The 18,096-nt window shown below is 44.0% G+C and overlaps 1 protein-coding gene across 1 annotated transcript; it reads right to left on the bottom strand.

The window, feature by feature from the left end:
• Positions 1–3,631: 3,631 nt before the first annotated feature.
• On the bottom strand, positions 3,632–17,650 carry Gsg1l2 (GSG1 like 2). Its single transcript, XM_027426242.1, has 5 exons — positions 17,341–17,650; positions 9,875–9,922; positions 8,395–8,547; positions 7,041–7,152; positions 3,632–3,881 (listed from the first exon to the last, which is right to left on the bottom strand). Exons 1-5 carry the CDS (start codon positions 17,648–17,650, stop codon positions 3,632–3,634), a joined length of 873 nt encoding a protein of 290 aa, XP_027282043.1.
• Between the last annotated feature and the right edge of the window lie 446 nt (positions 17,651–18,096).

Here is an 18,096-nt window from a genome sequence, read left to right as displayed (position 1 = left end):
TAATGGGTACATGAGTGTTTGCCCTGTTATTTCATATAATTTACACCAAACTAATTTTATAATTGTAAAGAGAAAATGAAATAGAACAAGCCAGCGAAGAGGAAGAGTCAGCTGGATTCTGTCTGAATTCTTGCAGTCTGTCCTCCTCAAGTCTCTTGTTGTAATTTTCCATCTTTTCTGCCACATGTTGGTGTAGAAGACCCTTGCTGCATGGGACAACTCAAAATCACCCATCTCTTTGTGCCCTACCTTTCTGAGGCAATGCCACTTAAGAGAGCAACAGATACTATTGGTCATCCACATGGGTCCTTGACATGCCCTTTAATCGTTAGAAAGTTGGACAATTTTCCCATCTGCCCTTTCTTGCCCACTGCACTCAAGATCCAAGTTTTTCTGTGACTGTCTCAGTTCCACCCGTGTTACACATCCAGGGCTCTGTATACACGCTCTTTGTGTTTAAGGAGTCAAAAATGCTTCACTAGCAAACCTGATTCTAGCCTCATTTTCCAGGCTTGCTATTGTTTTTCTGGCCTCCAAAGACATCCTTCTCAGAGGAGCTACCAGCTATGGTTTCCTGGGAGCTCACAGAAGCACAGCTATCTTCAGCTCTGGAAGACGTGGGTCAAACTGATTCCCGGGGAGGGGGTGGACTTGAGGGCTGAATCACCAATTGTGCTGAAACCATTGGCTCTCTCTTCCCTGTCTTTGCCTGTGATCCTTGCCCATTCTTACCCAGTCACCCTCTAACAGCTGTGTCCCTCTTGGCACCTAGAAAGAGGGCCATAGGACTCTTTCTTCTGAGCTCCCTCACCCCTGGTGGGGAAGGTCACTGAGAGCCAGCTTGGGTTCCAATGGCAGATGGGCTCCTTGTGCAGAACGTCTGATGCCTGGACACTACCTTGTCTGCTGATGTAGATTCTGGCTGTGGGCCAGTTCTTCAGGCATTGGCCCCAGCTGGAATTCCAAATTCTTGCATGCAGGAGAAATGGCACGGTGCCTGTGACATTGTAGACACCTGATAAAATTCACTGATGGGTTAACCAAGGACAGAGAGCTTCCAGGTTAAAATGGCAAGTGGGTTTTTGTCCCTACACCCTGGTTGTCTCTGAGTCAGGGACACTGAGCTTTTTTTGCTACCAATCAAAGTCATACCAAGTCATTTATTTATTCCACAAGGACCCACCCCCTAATAGCCCATTCAGCTATGAACTCATCAATTAGCCCATTGACACACGAAGTTGGTGCCCTCATGAGCCAAGCACTTTAAATAGGGCCCTTAGGTGGGGACCAATTCTTTAACATAAATGTAAAATGGTCCCTTTTACATCCAAACCAAACTAGGCAGATTTTCTGGTATAGACTTCATGTTCTTAATCATGACCATGTTATTTCTCATGAAATTATTTTTTAGAAGGCTATTTGGTGTATGTGTATGTATGTGTTGAGCTTTATACAGACACACATATGCAATTATATGTGTATACACACACAATTGTCAGCCATTAATTTAGATGTTGGAGATATAAGGAGTAGTCCTTACATAGAGTCATAAAACAGATTTATGGTTGACAAGAGGGAACAGATATGTAAAGAGATAATTTTAATATATTGAAGAATTAAAATGTGGCAGTGTCTGTGTTCTGGTGAAGAGAGATGGCATGCGTTTGTTTTTGACCAACAATAGGGTCACCCTAGGGCAAATGTTCACTTCCTGAAAATGCCTTATGTGGTTCACATATAATTTACTTATGTTTCTCTTTGTGTGCTATGCTTCAATGAAGCTGACATTTGTTTTTTATAGAAAGGACTTGACTGAGGACCTTGAGCTGGCTTCAAACTCATGATCCTCCTGTCCAAGTGCTGAGATTATAGGCATATACCACCACACTTGGTGTACAAGCAACATTTTAAGATTTTAAAAGAAAGCAAGTGCTTTTGGAGCTCAAGAACCTTTTTTGACTTGAGCTTCAGAGACTGAAGGCCTCTGCCCTGACATTTATATCAGCTACTGGCACTTTTGACATCAGTTTTGGCTCCAGGAGGTTCACTTCTTCCTTGGTGCCATCATTTGTCATCTCCTTGTATTTACCAAATGGACAAGCATCTTTTGAGGAACATTTCTGAGAATTTACTTTTCTCTGGGACCAGCTTAGCTTGACATCATGAAGTCATACGGGATCTTCCTGCACACACATGCAGGATGATGGACCCTATGAAAGAAGCCACACGCTGCAAAGGGCAGAGGTTACCAGGTATCAGTCCTTCTTGCTAGGAGGGCAAAGAGCCTGGAGAATGCCCTTGCTCATCTCCGAGATGAGAGATGCTGGCTCCTAAACATTACACAACAAAGCACAGTACCAATGATTGTCAGATAGATGCTCAACTTGATCCTTAAACACAAAGAAATTAGGTGGTCTCTCCACCCCCAACTTTACCCTTTGATAGTATACCTTAATTTCAGGATAAATAAATTATTGTTTTATTGTGGACATCTAGCTTTTTTTCAGAAATGTATTTACTAAGCACATAAATGCAAGTAACAAAAAAAGACTCTGAGGGGCTGGGGAGACTGCTTAGCAGGCAAAGGTGTTTGTCACTAAACCTGAGGACCTTTGTTTCATAACTGGGACCCACATGGTAGAAGGAGAGAATTAACTCTGCAAGTTGTCTTTTGACCTCCACCGATGAACTGTCGCATATGTACACATGTGCTCACACACACACACACACACACACACACACACAAATAAATACATGAACAAATAAATATAATTTTTAAAAATGACTCCGAGCTAGGAAATATTTAAGGTTCCTGGAATTTTGCAGTCCATGGTCCCTCTACAACCTGTAGCTTAACCCCATGCCAGTTTAAAACAAGACCAAGACTGATGCAGATCTTAACTGAACACACCAGGAAGTCCTGAGCACAGCGCCACCTCCCACGAGGTCTTCATGCTTGGCTGAGTTTATTTTTAGATGAAAGAATGCCTGGTGATTTAACTTAAGCAGGACAATCCAAACATTTGTTCCACTTCAGTGTGATAAGATGTCATTTCACTTCTTTCTATCATTTCGCCATCCTTCCAAACTGGCTTCATTGTAAGTAGACATTGTGAGTTGTCTCCTGAGCTCTGAGATTAAAAGCCTGTGTCCCCACACCTGGTGAAGAATATTTTTAGGCAACAAAATTTACTTTAACATTTCTGTCTTCTTAATGAAAATCAGAAAGCATAGTATGTCCACATATTTCATGTGTCAACCAGAGAAAAATGTCCCAAGTTTGTCACTAAATCTGTATGGGTAATATATTCCACATCTGCTGTAAAGGACGGGGAGTCTTTTCCATCATCTTCTTTTCCCCTTGATACGTCCATGATTCTGCTTCCTTTGGGAGACTTATTAAACTCAGAGTCAGGAAAGCCTCTGATGTTACTTTATACTAGAGTGTCAATAGTTGACATCTTCCGTAGACATTATCTCCTCTAAAGATACTGGCATTGTAGGAGGTATGAGAGGCTGAATCTAGAGACGGGTACTGGGAGGTTTATCTAGACCATAGTCTTCTGAACCCCACTCCAGAGATGTTCATTGTGGTAACAAGTGCATGACCCATCTGAATGTGTAGCACTGGCTAGCACATGGACACTTTGCCTCCTGTACCTGGGGGAGGGTGCCCAGGAACATTCATGAAGACTTGTCCCACAGGGCGGGGAGCAGCTCCTGTTTGCCAAACCTTCTGTGAAGCCTCAGACTGTGGAATGTTGTGCTGGGGGTATGGTCCACCTTTCTGTGCCCTTGGCTTTTCTTCGTGGTTGGCAGTGTATCTGCTCATGGTCACCACTGACACAGTCATACAGAGGGCGAAAGATCCCCAGGCGAGGCTGCAACAGAAGGCACAGTTAGAAAGGCCTGAAGTGGGGTTCTAGGGCTGCCCTGGGGTTGACCACCACTCGGGGGTAGGGAGACATTGCTGTTATCCAGGGGGATGCTGTTTTGTGTCTTTAGGTCTTAGGGTTAGGTTGGGAGATTTCCCTTCACTGGGCAGATTTTTTGTTGGAGCAAATTATAAAATTCTGTATTTCCTGGAAAAGGGTATGGCAGGAGATGCAGGGTTTACAAGGAATAATGACTTCAAGATCTCATTGTACTCCCCACAGGCTCCCTGAGAGAGAGTATTGGAGCAACAGTAGGGAAGAGACATGAAGGGATGGCAGGCAGTTGTGAGGAGTGACTATAAGACCTGAGACACACAGTATTTCTGGGGAAGGGTTCCCAGAAGACAAGGAGGAAGTCTATTGCACAACCACACAGAGTTCTTGAGAGACTACTCACACACACACACACACACACACACACACACACACACACACACCAAGACATCAGGCAAGAGTCTGATTATGGATGATGACTGACTATACCTCAGGTGTATTCCACACCACAAACACGACCCCATACTCCTGTGCCTAGGAGAGCACAGTTTTAGTCTCTAAAGGCACAGGCACAAAGAGCCCAGATTCAGAGATAGGAGGATGTGTGGGGGACAGAGGGAAAACTGGTCTGAAAACAGCGCTTGTATGAAAAGGTGGCTGTGGAACAAATATGTTGTTTCAATCTTTTCTCATGCCTAACCTTAGGATTAAGGTTAGAAGACAAGCAGAAGCATTTACCCCCTCTTCTCAGAAAATGAAACAAAAAAGAGGCTAGATAAGGAAAAAAAAAAAAAAAAAAAAGGACCTTTGGATAATTAGCCCCGGTGACCCAGCTAGGAAGAGTTCTAAGAGAACTGAAAACCTAGGAGAAGAAATAGCAAAAGAAGTAACATAGGAAAAGTTCCCTTAAGTATGGGATACAAGATAAGCAGCTTTCCAAGCACATGAAAGTAGGAGGAATGTGATGGAAAGAACACCCCACCAGGGGACATTCTGACCCTTGCCAAGAAAGTAGTAGACTATGAGTCAGAATGGTGTTAAACCCTTGACAGAAACAAGACATGTAGAATGAAAACAGAACAGTGCCTTAAAAGTTCCAAGGGCATAGGATTTTCAACAGACTTTTGGACTTTATTTTATTTTATTTTTTGGATATATGATCAAGCACAGATTACCAAATAAACATCGTTCTGGATATACAAGGACTAAAATCGCCAATCTCTCTCTATTGATCCTTCAAGTGTGCATAAAGCTGGTGATATGGTCTCAGAACCCAGAACACTAATTAGGTTGGAAGCCACTCTGGTGACCCAGGTGGAAGGAAGAGTGTCCAGAGTCCCAGTGGTCAAAATTAACATTTTCAGACCGGGGAGACCAAAGCTGAGAAGGGTTTTAAAAATAGGTGCATCATGAAGATTAATGGCAGGACGAGGAAGTAGATGCCAAAAATGTGTTTTACCGACAGGAAAATAACTGTCAGCACCAAATGAAAATACAAAGACAATTCTCCAAGCAAAGATTTTATTTGGCACAAATAACAAATAAAAGTGCAATCTGGGACACCTGGACTGACAAGTGTAGCCTCTGGCATTTCTGGAGATCAAAGGAAAAGGTTGGTTATTGAAAAAGAAAAATGGATAAGCTATCTTGTGTCCATCAGGAGCTGGGAAATGATACTTGACTGGTGTCAGTAGTTTCTAGGTAAGATTTGTAATCTTAGTGGTGCAACTTGATCCTTCTGATTTGGGGCCAAGCATGTACCACATGCAGTGTGTTGGGGTTCTTGTTTAAGTGGCTGACTCTCCCTATGCCTCTTGCTGTCTTGGTGTAACTCACAGTAAACTCCTGCCTGGATTTTTTTTTAATTTTTAAAAAATTCCCAGGTATCGGGAGAATTATGAGTGAGTGCTCTCAGTATATGACTTTCTTTGGCTCTGTTTTGTCAGGTTTTGACATAAGTGACTCCGTTTTGAAGCTAGCAACTTTCTCCCAGCATTAGAGGTTATTGTGTGGGATGAAAATGTGAGTATAAGTACACTGGTTTTTAAGATACAATATGTTTGGGGCTCGTGAAGCAGGTCAGTAATAAAGCACTGCCTAGAATGTGTCTCTTGATTTGAGATCTACCACTGCAAAACCAAGAATTTACAAAGAAATCCCCTGTGGTTTTGCATGACATGACTGAGTTTTTCCAACAGAAGCTAGATATAAAAGGGTCAAGCACAGGAAAAATTTCTCCAATCTGTTTAAAAAAAAATCTAGACTTAAAAAAAATCTAGACTTTACCATTTGTCAAGTATTTCCTAAGTGCACCATCTTTTTTTCTCCACAGCCTGATGGTAAGGCCTTATTGCTGAAGACACAACTTATATATGTCATTGTAGATGAAAGAATCAAGCTGATGCCCAGCTAGAATCTTCACCCCTACTGACTAACATTTCATGGAACTTGAAGGTACTTTGTATGTTAACAGAGGAAAAAGATAATCACCAATATCACCCAGCTATACAATCCACCTCCGACAGTTGCTTGTAATGATGTAGTGGCTTGGATGTTTTAGGAGTAACTAACCACTTTTAAAGATTGGATTTAAGGTCCACTTCTTAAGATGGAATCCATACCTAAAAGTGGAAAGAACCTGAGACTAGGTTAGGTCATGGCCCCTAGGTGGAAAACTACTACTCTTATTCTATAAAAGGAACACAGCAATAAAATGACATCAATAAACCCTCATCAAGTAAACTTCCTCTTGCAGTAGATGGTAATTAACACAGAGACCCACACTGGACATTATGAAGAAAGTGAAAGACTTTGGAGCACTCAGCCTTAAATGAACACCCTCACACAGACATACATGCAGGCAAAACACCAATGCACCCAAAATCAGAAAATAAAAACAGAAGAAAATAAATTATGAAAAACTGAAAAAAAGTCAAGCTAAGTGATTTTACTCTATAGTTGAGAAGACTGGATTATAGAAAGGTTATAATACCAATCAAGGGTCACAAGAGTGGCAAGTATCAGTCCTATGACAATATCTATTTTCCTACAAAAATCTATGTTCATCTCTCTGGTCCACCAGAGCTTGAGCAGAGTAACCAAGCAACTTACCAATAGGACCAGCCATAGTCCCATGTCCGAGGCCGCCAATCTTCTGGACCCAGGTTCACAGTGATTTGAAAACTAGTTGTGTACATCATGTGGGCCACCATGCCCAGGAGTCCTGTATAAGTAAAGCTTTTTGAGCTACAGTTTAGAACACAGCACAGTGGAAAACCTGCTCTACCCTGCATGTGTTCATGTTGGGAGTGCTGTAGCATCCACAGGTCCTAATTCAGTATCTGCACTTACACAACCTTAAACACTCCATCTGATATCTCAGTCCCACAGTAGAAAAATAAAGTGACACCCAGAAGCAGGCCTGATCATAACCAAGAGGAATATAGTAGGGGACTGGAGAGATGGCTCAGTGGTTAAGAGCACTGCTTGCTCTTCCAAAGGTCCTGAGTTCAATTCCCAGCAACCACATGGTGGCTCACAACCTTCTGTAATGAGATCTGGTACCCTCTTCTGGCCTTCAGGCATACATGCAGGCAGAACACTGTATATATAGTAAAATAAATCTTAACGAACATAGTAAATACTGGGACCTGAGCAGGAATCCCACACATCCATGAACCCTGCTCTTTGCTATGGAAGATCCAGCAATTGGATTTTATCTTTCTATTTACTGATGTTAAGACCTGGGCAAGATGTGTTACATTAACACAGGAATGATGCACAAATTGTATTGATACACATTATTAGAACTTTGTGTGTCTGTCTGGAGACTGGAAGAAAGCCATATGTACACGGTTCTATCTTGGTGGAGACATTAACTTTAAGGGTCCTAGAAGACCAAATTAAGTTGCTCGGAGAGCAGAGGTAGCATTAAAAAAAAAAATAAAAGAGTTTTTGTGGAACATTTATACCAAATGTTGATAATAATTTTTAAGATATTGAAATGTGTAGGTATATTCCTATTTTGTCTTCCACCAGACATTAGCTATGACAGCTAACTTACTGAAGTTAAGTAACTTTCCCAGAGTTACTTAATACATACTTGCTTATATACAGGTATTAAGTGCCAGAGGTCTGACCTCAGGAGGGTTTCTCTGTGGACTCATTTAGCCTAACCTCTCTGCTAAATGAGGTCATCCCTGTTCCCAGTACCAGGGCAGCCTTTTCCCTGGCTGTGACACAAATGGGTAAGTGTTGCTCTCCACCTGTGCCCATCCTTTTTTTTTTTTTTTTCTTTTCAACACTACTTCTGTCCAATGGAATCAGTCCAGTGGCTTATCCAGAAGACCAGCTGTCTTATTGAGCTGGCTAGTGAGTGGAGGGAGTTAGCCAGCCTATTCTCTGGCTTGAAGTATCACATCCTCTCTGGAGTGGCCTGGGGGAAACTACTCCTGCTGGAAAATACCTGCGAGAACCATGAGGATGGCCACTGAGGCATCGACCTTGAACCAGTTGCATCTGGAATGGTAACAACACACACTGAAGCCCAGGAAGATGGCACCTGTCAGTATCAGGAAGATATCCAAGACTTCAGCCCCAATGGAGAGCCACAAAACGCCTATAAACAGAAAGGACAGAAGCATTGGACGTTCAGAATCCATAACTGGAAGGTTTGATCCTTTGCTTTTATTACTAATACACTTTCTGTTCTTATAATGAAAGACTGCAGGCTAGGCATTTTGTAAATAAAAAGGTCTCACCATTCAGTTCACAGTTTTGGGAACTGTAAAGTCCAAACAGCATGGGCCTGGTTCTTGAAAAACTGACTTAGCTATCTTATACCATGAGCTGAGGTCAGGCACGAAGAGGAGAAATCCAGGCTGACACGAAGCCAGAGGGACAGGAGAGAGGACAGGAGAGGCCAGGCTTATTCTTTCCTGACATTCTTTTGTGGGAACTAACTCAGTATTGCAAATGTTGACTCCTTCTGAGCAGCACCCCAAAAATCTTAAACCTCCCTTGGTCTCCACCCCTGAAGGTTCCTCATCACCTCTCAGTAGCTCTGCCCTGAGGATCAAGCTTCCAGTGTGAGTTCTATCTGTGGACACATGTAAGTGGTAGCGATGTAAGACACCTTGCTACAGCAAGCCTTCAATGTGAAAACCAAAGGTACCTTTGTTGAGTCTTAGGAAGTTGGTCAGTAAGGGGATCCTAAAGCCTCAAGGAGGGTATAAAGACTGCCCACAGGTGGGAGGGAGACGTAAGCAAAACCCTGGTATAGGGCTGCAAGAGACTCTGGGAATGTCCACTCCCCAGCTTAAGAGTCACCATGTTATTTATTTATTTTTATTGCAATGGAGACATTGTCTCTGCCCTTTACAGAAAATACACATGGGTTGGCAAGAGGGCCCTGTGGCTAAGAGCACTTGCTGCTCTTGTAGAGAACTGGTGTTCAGTTATCAGCATCCGACAAGTCCCACTACCAGTCAGACAAGTCAAGTGATGGGACAGAGGAACACCCAAGACTAACGCCATCCTCTCTTCAGTTTCATAAAGCCTCTGATCCCTCTTGGAGAGCAGAGACCAAGAAAGCAAGCACAAACTCAACGGGTGATGGAGAGAAGTAAGCACACACAAGGCAAGGTGTTCCAGAACACCCGTCTTCCCAACTCTGCCTTCACTTTCCCCACAGAGCTGGAGGTTGGTCACCATGGGAATATTTATGGTTTGGGAAGCCACAGACTCCACCAGTCAGTCTTCTGTCACCCTGAGAAGCTGACTACCATCTTCCAGCACACCACAGTTATAAGGCACACAAACGGAGCCTGGGTGGATGTCACAGGAAAAACCATACCCAACCATCTTATCCTTTCACCATATCCAATAGAACAGTAAGAGCCATTCAGATGGGGGGGGGGCTGGCTGAAAGCACAATGCTTACTTACCTTGTCCCTCAGTGGGCACTATCCCTAGGAAGCATCTGCATCGCTCGCCTAGAAGACAAGGAGAACACAGCCAAGCACCGTTCCACAAATGAATAGATAACAAAAATGCGCCGTGTATATACAATTCTGTTCAGCTGTAAAGAAAAATGAATTTGCAGAGAATTGGGTGGAATTGGAAAACCCAGACCAAGAAAGACAAATACTATATATTTTTCCCAGGCGTCTTCTAGTATGTTGCCCCAAAGTATGCACGTCTGGGTGGAAATAAACATTAGTAAAAGCAGAAACGAGAGAGGATTCCTCATGGCTGGGGGCAGGGGCAGTCAAAGACGCTCTAACAGTGGGAGAGTGGAAATAGAGCCACATGGAGGTGAGAAGGCAGAGTGAGGAAGGGGGGTAGGGCAAGGAAGTGGAGACAAAGTGAGCTCAGTAGTGACAGCAGCAAAAGACGATGGGTAACATGTGGCAGTTCAGTCCCTGAGGTGTAGCTTCCATGACTATCTCTACTCCCACAGGAAGTTTCCAGACTTCTCTGAGCCTTGTTTTCTTTATCTCAAACTGGGTCTAAGTAAAGTCTTTAGTAAAATAGTTGGGAGATCATGCTGCCGATTGCTGTGTGCCTTTCTGTGTTTAACCATCGATAGAGGCCAGCCCAAGATCAGAAAGCCATGCTCAAAGCAAGTTACAAAGTTGGCAGAGTAAGGGATTGAAAGGGGGTTTTCAGGGCTGTGGGAGTGGCTCAGTAGAGCATTTGCCTAGTATTCGAGAGGCTGTAGGTTCAGTTCCCAGTACTGGAGAGGAAGGAAGGAAGGAAGGAAGGAAGGAAGGAAGGAAGGAAGGAAGGGAGAGAGGGAGGGAAGGAGGGAAGGAGAGAGGGGAGGAGGGAGGGAGAGAGGGGAGGAGGGAAGGAGGGAGAAGACAGAGAGGGGAGGGAGAAAGGAAAGAAAAGAAAAGAACAGAAAAGAAAAGAAAAGAAAAGAAAAGAAAAGAAAAGAAGGGCTTTCCTATCAGAGGATTGGCACATTTTCACACATCACTATCTCTCTGCCTAATTCTTGGAGGCATATATTAGTATGTTTTCTACTATAACAAAATACTGAAGTCTCGATACTTTACAAAGAAAATGAATATATTTTTTTAGCTCACAATTTTGGACTTTTAAGAACAAAAGCCTGGCTTCTGCTTGGCTCTGATGAGAGTCGGGCATCATGGTGGGAGGGAGTACAAGAGATAGAGAGCAGCCACAGTGTGACAGGTGGCAAGAAGGATTCACCCTCTCAGAATTAATGAGGATCTCGGGACAAAGAGGGGCTCCCATGACCTAATCATTTTTCGCTAGGTCCCACCTCTGAAAAACCCTTCTGCCTTAAATCACCACATGGGGACCAGGGTCAGCACATGAACTTTGGGGACACCCTCAAACCACATCCCAAGCACATGAAAGCAGTGAGTGTCCTTAGTCTGAGGAAAGTCATCTTTTCTAAAAGTTATGGAAGAGAAACCAGGAGCAGGGCAGGGGCAGGGCCAGGGGAAGCCAGGAGCATGACAGGGGCAGGCGCAGAAGGAAGGGGAGGGGAAGCCAGGAGCAGGGCAGGGACAGGGAAAACCAGGAGGCGGGCAGGGGCTGGGCACCGAGAACCAGAAGGCCAGCTGAACAGATTAAGAGAATTCCCAATAGCTTAGAAGGGCAAGTTCAGCTGGGCCCAGAGAGCTAGTCCCGAGTGACCCCTTGATTAATGTGAATCCTCAGAAACGGTGTTCCTTCTGAACAAAGCCAGCAGGATTAAGAAGAAAAATCTTTACAAATCCCATGAAGCCAGAGAGGCGGGTGTTACATAGCTTGGCAGGGTTTGGGCGGCCAAGAGGCACGGCAAGCCAGCCGTAGGAGAATGCATACAAGCCCTGGGCGCTCGACTCTGCCATTCTACCTTTAAATCAAGGCTCCAGGGCTACCCACATGCCCCATCTGAGTTCAGCAGAACAGTTCAGGGTCTACTCAAGCATGCATCATCGATTTGGAGATTTGCCTCTTCCAGGAGCTTTCTTTGCAGATCTCCATTTCAGAATGTGGAGAGAGAGAGAGGTGTGGACTCCCTTTTCAAAGCAATGAAGGGCCCACTTGCTAGGAGATGAGCTGATTCAGATAGGGAATCTTTTTCTCAGTCAGGTCCCATGACGCAAAATTGAGGTGTTGCCCTCCCCCCAAGTCCCTTGTCTTCACTTGGTTAGAAACATCTTGGGATCAGAGTCCTTATTGCCTGTGCATTGAGCCCATTCTACCCCTCCCAACCTTTCAACCATTTATATTACTTCCTGTTCATTTCTGTCCTTACCCTCTCTCTCTCAGGCTCCATTGCCCTCAGGTGCTTGTGATGCTAGCTCATAGTCAGTGGTTGGGTGCTGTGTTCTAGACGTCATCGCAAACATGTCTTTGCAGGCCTGTGTAAAGTTCCCAACAGATTTTTTGATTGGGAGATAGAAAACTCAGAATAACTCCCTTCACAAAAGCAAAGGATCCGTCTGTATTGAGCTCCCAAGAAGACCTGCCCCCAATGCTGAGCTGAACTCTAAGGGATAACCTCTTGGTGAAGGCATGAAGTTCAAGGTCACTGGCAAGCCCAACTTCTTCACCTACTTCTGGTACCACAAATTGCATTTGTAATTTCTAATACATAGCTTTTTTTGTTTTTGTTTTTCAAGACAAAGTTTTTCTGTATAACACTCTGTAGACCATGCTGGCCTTGAACTCCCAGAGATCTGCCTGCTTCTGCCTTTCGAGTGCTGGGATTAAAGGTGTGTGCCACCACAGCTGGCCTACCTAGCTTTGACTTAGCCTCTAATGTCTGGTATTAAGGAATTCCTATCAAGTCACAACTGAACACTAAATCTTTTGCTTTAGGTATATCCAGCAAAACATGGAGGTGATGATGTGCCTTCAGATTGTTGAAAAAATTTTTTTTCTGGAAAGATGTCTTCTTTCTATTGTAATAATACAGTGGCAATGTGGTAACATTTAGAAACCCCAACTTTCTTATACTGACAAGTATGGGAAATCTGAGCAGAGGCGTTTTAGATGGATGGGCAGAATGCATTCATGGTAGTTACTAGAGTGTGGGGTAACAGCAGGTCAGAGTGAAGAGGGAGGGGTCCATCAGTCTCTACCTCTGCAATCTTCCATGGGTGCATGCACTTCTACAGCGCAGTTTCTCACTATAATTCTCACATAAATGACATAAAGAGATGCAAATACACAAACTTCTGTGCTTAATGAATTTTGGGAAACACTGGGATATACTAATCAGGTTTTTTTTTTTTTTTTAATTGTGGAGTTCCCCGCAGATTTTTTTTAACATGGTAATGGACACACTGAGTTTCCAAGAAGAAAATATAGTATGTGAGAATTTCCAGTCTTGTGAGTATTTAAAATCTTTGTTTATTTTCTGCAGAGAACATCTTTATGGAACATCTCTGTGGTCATCTAGTGAGGCCCTTGTTGAAGGCTCCTCCCATCCCGAACTCAAGAACAGAGGTGCACAAAGTTGAGACAGGACCAAGATGCATACCATTAATTTCTACTCAGGATTATGTAGGAATCACCAAGAGCATCAGTCTTCCTTAAAATTCAGCGTGTGTCCCAGATGATGTAAGAAAGGGCCTTTAATATTGCTGTCCAAGTGAAAGTGGTGTGTGTGTGTGTGTGTGTGTGTGTGTGTGTGTGTGTGTGTGTGTACTCCCTGAGTTGACAGGAACATCAGCTGGTTGACAGGAATGCCAAGGGGGGGCTTCTTCTAGAGGAAGGAGCTAAAAGAGCCTCACACAGTCTTTTAATGTTGCCCCAGATCCCATTTTAGGATGAGGACCTTCTCCTGACACACACATACATATAATTCTTAGGGAGGGACACACACCACAGGGCATGCAGATAACCAGCTGACACATGCTTCTGGGCCTCCTTAAGGTCCAGTTCCTCCCTTTCCTTAAGTGCAGCCAAGGCATTTTTCTCATAGGGAAAGCTATGAGGAATACAGTTCCCAGCACATCCTCCACTGAAGGACCTCCTCCCTCTGACATCACAAATAGCATACCAATGCCAGCACAATGGCAATTTTCTCCAGTTAGGTAAGGGAGGGACAGCTGCCCCAGGGACATGGAAAGGCCATGTGAGCTCTGATCAGTACTGAGGTCTAGTTGGAAATGCCTGGCTTGATTGCTTCAGATCTGGCTTATTCATTTCTGTCTACTGGGAAACCCTGATTCCTGCTCTCCATCTATTAAAATTCCAGATATGCGGCTTGGGGAGGAAGGAGAGTGCAGTCAATAAAAAAAGCATGAGGGTCTGAGTTCAATCCTCAGAACCCAAGTGAAAATGCTGGGCATGGTGGTGTCAGCGTGGAATCCCAATGCTGGGAAGTGGAGGTGGGAGAATCAGGGGTGTACTGCTGGCCAGCCATTCTTGCTTAATTAGTGAGATCAGGGCCAATGGGAGAACCTGTCTCAAAACAGGTATCGTTCCCAGGGATGACACCAGAAGTTGTGGTCTCCACACACACATACAACCCCCCCTCATCATGCATACATAATCACACATGTGTAAAACTTGTACTTGTTACAATGACTGTCCCCTTACAAAGCCTTATCTATACCTAAGTAGCATATTCTTCATTGCCATCATGAATGAGCCCACATTTTAACCATTATCACAACCTTCCTCATTTTACTTTTATCTTAGACATTTTCCAGTAACTTTTTACCTTTCAGCACCATGGATCCCTCTGTGTTAGTTCCCTTAGTTCTGTGCTAAGCACAGAAATGCTTGTTGATGAATATACTCCATGACATTCCAACTGCCTTCTATCCAGAAGGCTTTTCTGTGGCCTTGGAGTGTGATTCTCTTAGTGTGGGGTGTCCCGTAGTCACCAGGGAAGCAAATTAGAAATATAGATACTCTAGAGAGAATAAAGTTGAGTGGAACAGAAATGCTAATGTTACAAGAGTGAGAAGAGAAACAGCAATTAGAAACTCAAGGGAAACCAAAAAATCTGTACAAACAATAAATGGAATCAGAGCACCCTTTCTGTTGCTAGAATGAGCAACATCTAGTCAATATTATTGGCTTATTGATTTAAATAAAACAGTTATGTTACTTTACCAGGAAGATGGCAGACATTATATGGGGTAGCCTCGTGGAGAATGATAAACTTTATTCATTATAACACTAAGTCAATAGCTAATGTCTAAAATGAAGATACCTATGTTTGTCCTTCATATAGAAACAGTTTCCCCTAAAGGAAGAGGCAAAGAATGTTGGTTTTACTTATAAGCCTTTCAAAATGTGTGACTCTTATATGTTTGTAAATATTACCTTAGCTAAAATCAAAACAAAAAATCATCATCAACAACAAAAATCTAACCAGCCAACCAACCAAACAAACAAGAGCAGGTTTCTAGACTCCAGTACAGATCTATTGAATTAGAGCCTCTGGGGTCAGGTCCTGGTGTTTGCAAGCCCCCCAGGGTGAGTCTTATTCATGCCATTATACAAAGCTGTGGAGATAGATAAGGCTATCCTCAGGTGGGGGAACAGACTTGGAAACAAAAGTTCTTAAGCCGTTTGCTTATCTATGTGTTGTCTGCAGTTCCCAAAGCAAAAACATATGACTCTCTTGGCCATCCCAGAGGGTGCAGGCTCGATCACATGCCAAGCGTAGCTGTATATGTACGTGTGTATGTGTGTATATGTGTGTGTGTGTGGGGGGGTGGTCTGAGAGAGTGGACTTTATACCATAGTACTCCGGGAAAAAAAAAGAGGATTTGGGAAATCCCTTTGGTAGTGTCTGCATCACACATTGACCTCTAGGCTAAGGTGGGACATTTATTTGTCCCGCAATAGCCTACTTGGATGGGGTCAGAGGTGGTTATGCTGTATCTCAGAGTACTGTTCCTTGTTGCAGTCTGCTTAGGCTGCAAGAATAATTTTTAAGCTGCCACAAGTTGGTAAAATAAACATCTATACAAGAAATGTACTAAGTCTGAGGTCAGAAAATAAGTGGGGACTTCTGTGGATGCCCCCCTTTTCATTTAGGGGCCTTTGCTTTGAAAGCAGAGGAGCACATCTAGCCTTGAGCATGGGCTGCAGCTAACTAGTCTAACATCCAGGGTTGACATTCATCCCTCTTCTGTTCTTTGTGAGGGAAAACGTTTTCTGGAAACTATGCTCGATATACTAACCCTCCCCCCATCTTCTCTTTCTTCTCTCAGCATTTGCTTGATACATCTCCACTTTCAAGGTGTTAATGTGGTGGGGCTGACTGACATGAGAAGAGGCTGGCTGGCAGTGCAGATTCTCTGAGGTCCAGTCTCCTGCTTCTGAGCAAAGGGATGATCTACATCGCAAGGCTGTTTCAAGGGCTACCTGAGATAAAGGTCCAACTTGTTATGGATTGTGATTGTGATATATCTGCTAGGTGACATAATGATGCTAAGGGCTGGCTTTTGTATTGTTTTGTATGTTTTTAAAAGTATTTTTTTTTTTTTTTTGGTTGTGAGCCTAGCCTGTAAAGGCTAAGCCATCTCTCCAGCCCTTGTTTTTTGTTTTTCTAATGAGAACCCTTGTTCCAAGAGTGATGGCTCAGCATTGGAGGGGCTGGAGCCATGATCAGTGTTGCAGCTCTTGCAGAGAACTTGGGCTTGGTTTCCAAATAAGTCAGGTGTCTCATAACTACCTGTAACTCTAGAGAGGGTACCACATGCACATACACACAGACACACAGACACACAGACACACAGACAGAGAAACAGAGACAGATACAGGGGCAGAGAGAGGGGTGCAGATTTATTTCTGTGAGTTTGAGGCCAGCCTGGTCTACATTCCAGGCCAGCCAAAGCTATAATGTTAGACCCCATATCCAGTAACAGCAATAATTTTTAAAACGAGAAAGAAACCTTAGGATGCCAGGAGGTGGTGGTGAATGCCTTTAATCCCAGTACTCGGGAGGCAGAGGCAGGCAGATCTCTGTGAGTTCGAGGCCAGCCTGGTCTACAGATAGAGTTCCAGGCCAGGATCCAAAGCAATACAGAGAAACCCTGTCTCGAAAAAAACAAAAACAAACAAACAGAAAAAGAAATCTTAGGGATTCAGCTTAGAGGTGGGTGGGGGCCGCCTTTGATTCTTGAGAAACTGACAGACAGTGGCAAGAGGGTGAACACTTGTGCTTAATAAATAGTGTGTCAGGAACTGTTGCAGACACTTTCTATGAATCTACTCACTTCATCTGTGAGGTTTCTCTAGGAGTTAAGCATCTCCATGGTTCTCATTTTATAGATGAGAAGATTGAGGCTCAGAGGTAATGGACTTGCTTAAGGTCACATGTCAGACCCAAGATTCAGTCCCAGGCAATCTGACTCTGGAGCCCCTTCTCAGGGCCATCCTGCACCCATTGACCTGGGGACACATAGACTGCACTCACCTGTGCTGTTGAGGTTTTCCTCACAGGAATGCCAGAGCCCTGCATGAAACCTGCGCAGGATGAACTTGTCGTCCCCTGTCTCCCATATGTATTGGACAGCCTGGCTATCATCGTGTCTTCTTCCAGTGCTGCTGTTGGTCCGGCTGAAGTGAATGCAGTTCAATCCCCCCAGGAGGTCCTGGCACAGGGGTTTTGTCATCCGTCGGATCCCCTCACACCAGTGGCTGCTGCCCATGGCTGTGAGGGAGAAGGCAAGGGCCAGGCAGATGGGGACAAGGGTCAGTACCCGCTGCCACCTTGCCCTGTCCATGTCAGAATGAAGCTCCTAGTGCCAGCATGAGTGAGGACCCCCTCCTCTCTGCTGCATCACAGTCTCCATCCAGCCCTGCCATCTGGCATCCTGACACAGCTTGCTCATGGTCCCCTGAGAATATTCCAGCATATAGCATTTGTGTAAGTACTGTGGCCCGAGATACCCTCCCGTGAAGAAGTTCAGAGTGGACCTTTCTGTTCTTCCTTGGATGAGTATGTGCAGGGGATATCGGTCCATTTTCTAAATTGGTAGTAAAATATGCACAATAAAAATCTACTACCTTAATTATTAAGTGAACCGAGTTCCGTGGCAGTAAGCATGGTTACATTGCTGTGTAACCTTCACCTCCATCTCCAGAACTCCCCTTAGCTTACAAAATCCAAAATCGAAGCTCTGTCACCATTAAACAACTTTTTGTTCTCTCTCTTCCCAGCCCCTGGTAG

This window comes from Cricetulus griseus, chromosome 7 (genome assembly GCF_003668045.3).
Source record: "Cricetulus griseus strain 17A/GY chromosome 7, alternate assembly CriGri-PICRH-1.0, whole genome shotgun sequence".
Classification (NCBI taxonomy): Eukaryota; Metazoa; Chordata; class Mammalia; order Rodentia; family Cricetidae; genus Cricetulus; species Cricetulus griseus.
The sequence above is the reverse complement of the archived record's forward strand: the minus strand, read 5'-3'. Positions and strand labels throughout refer to the sequence as shown.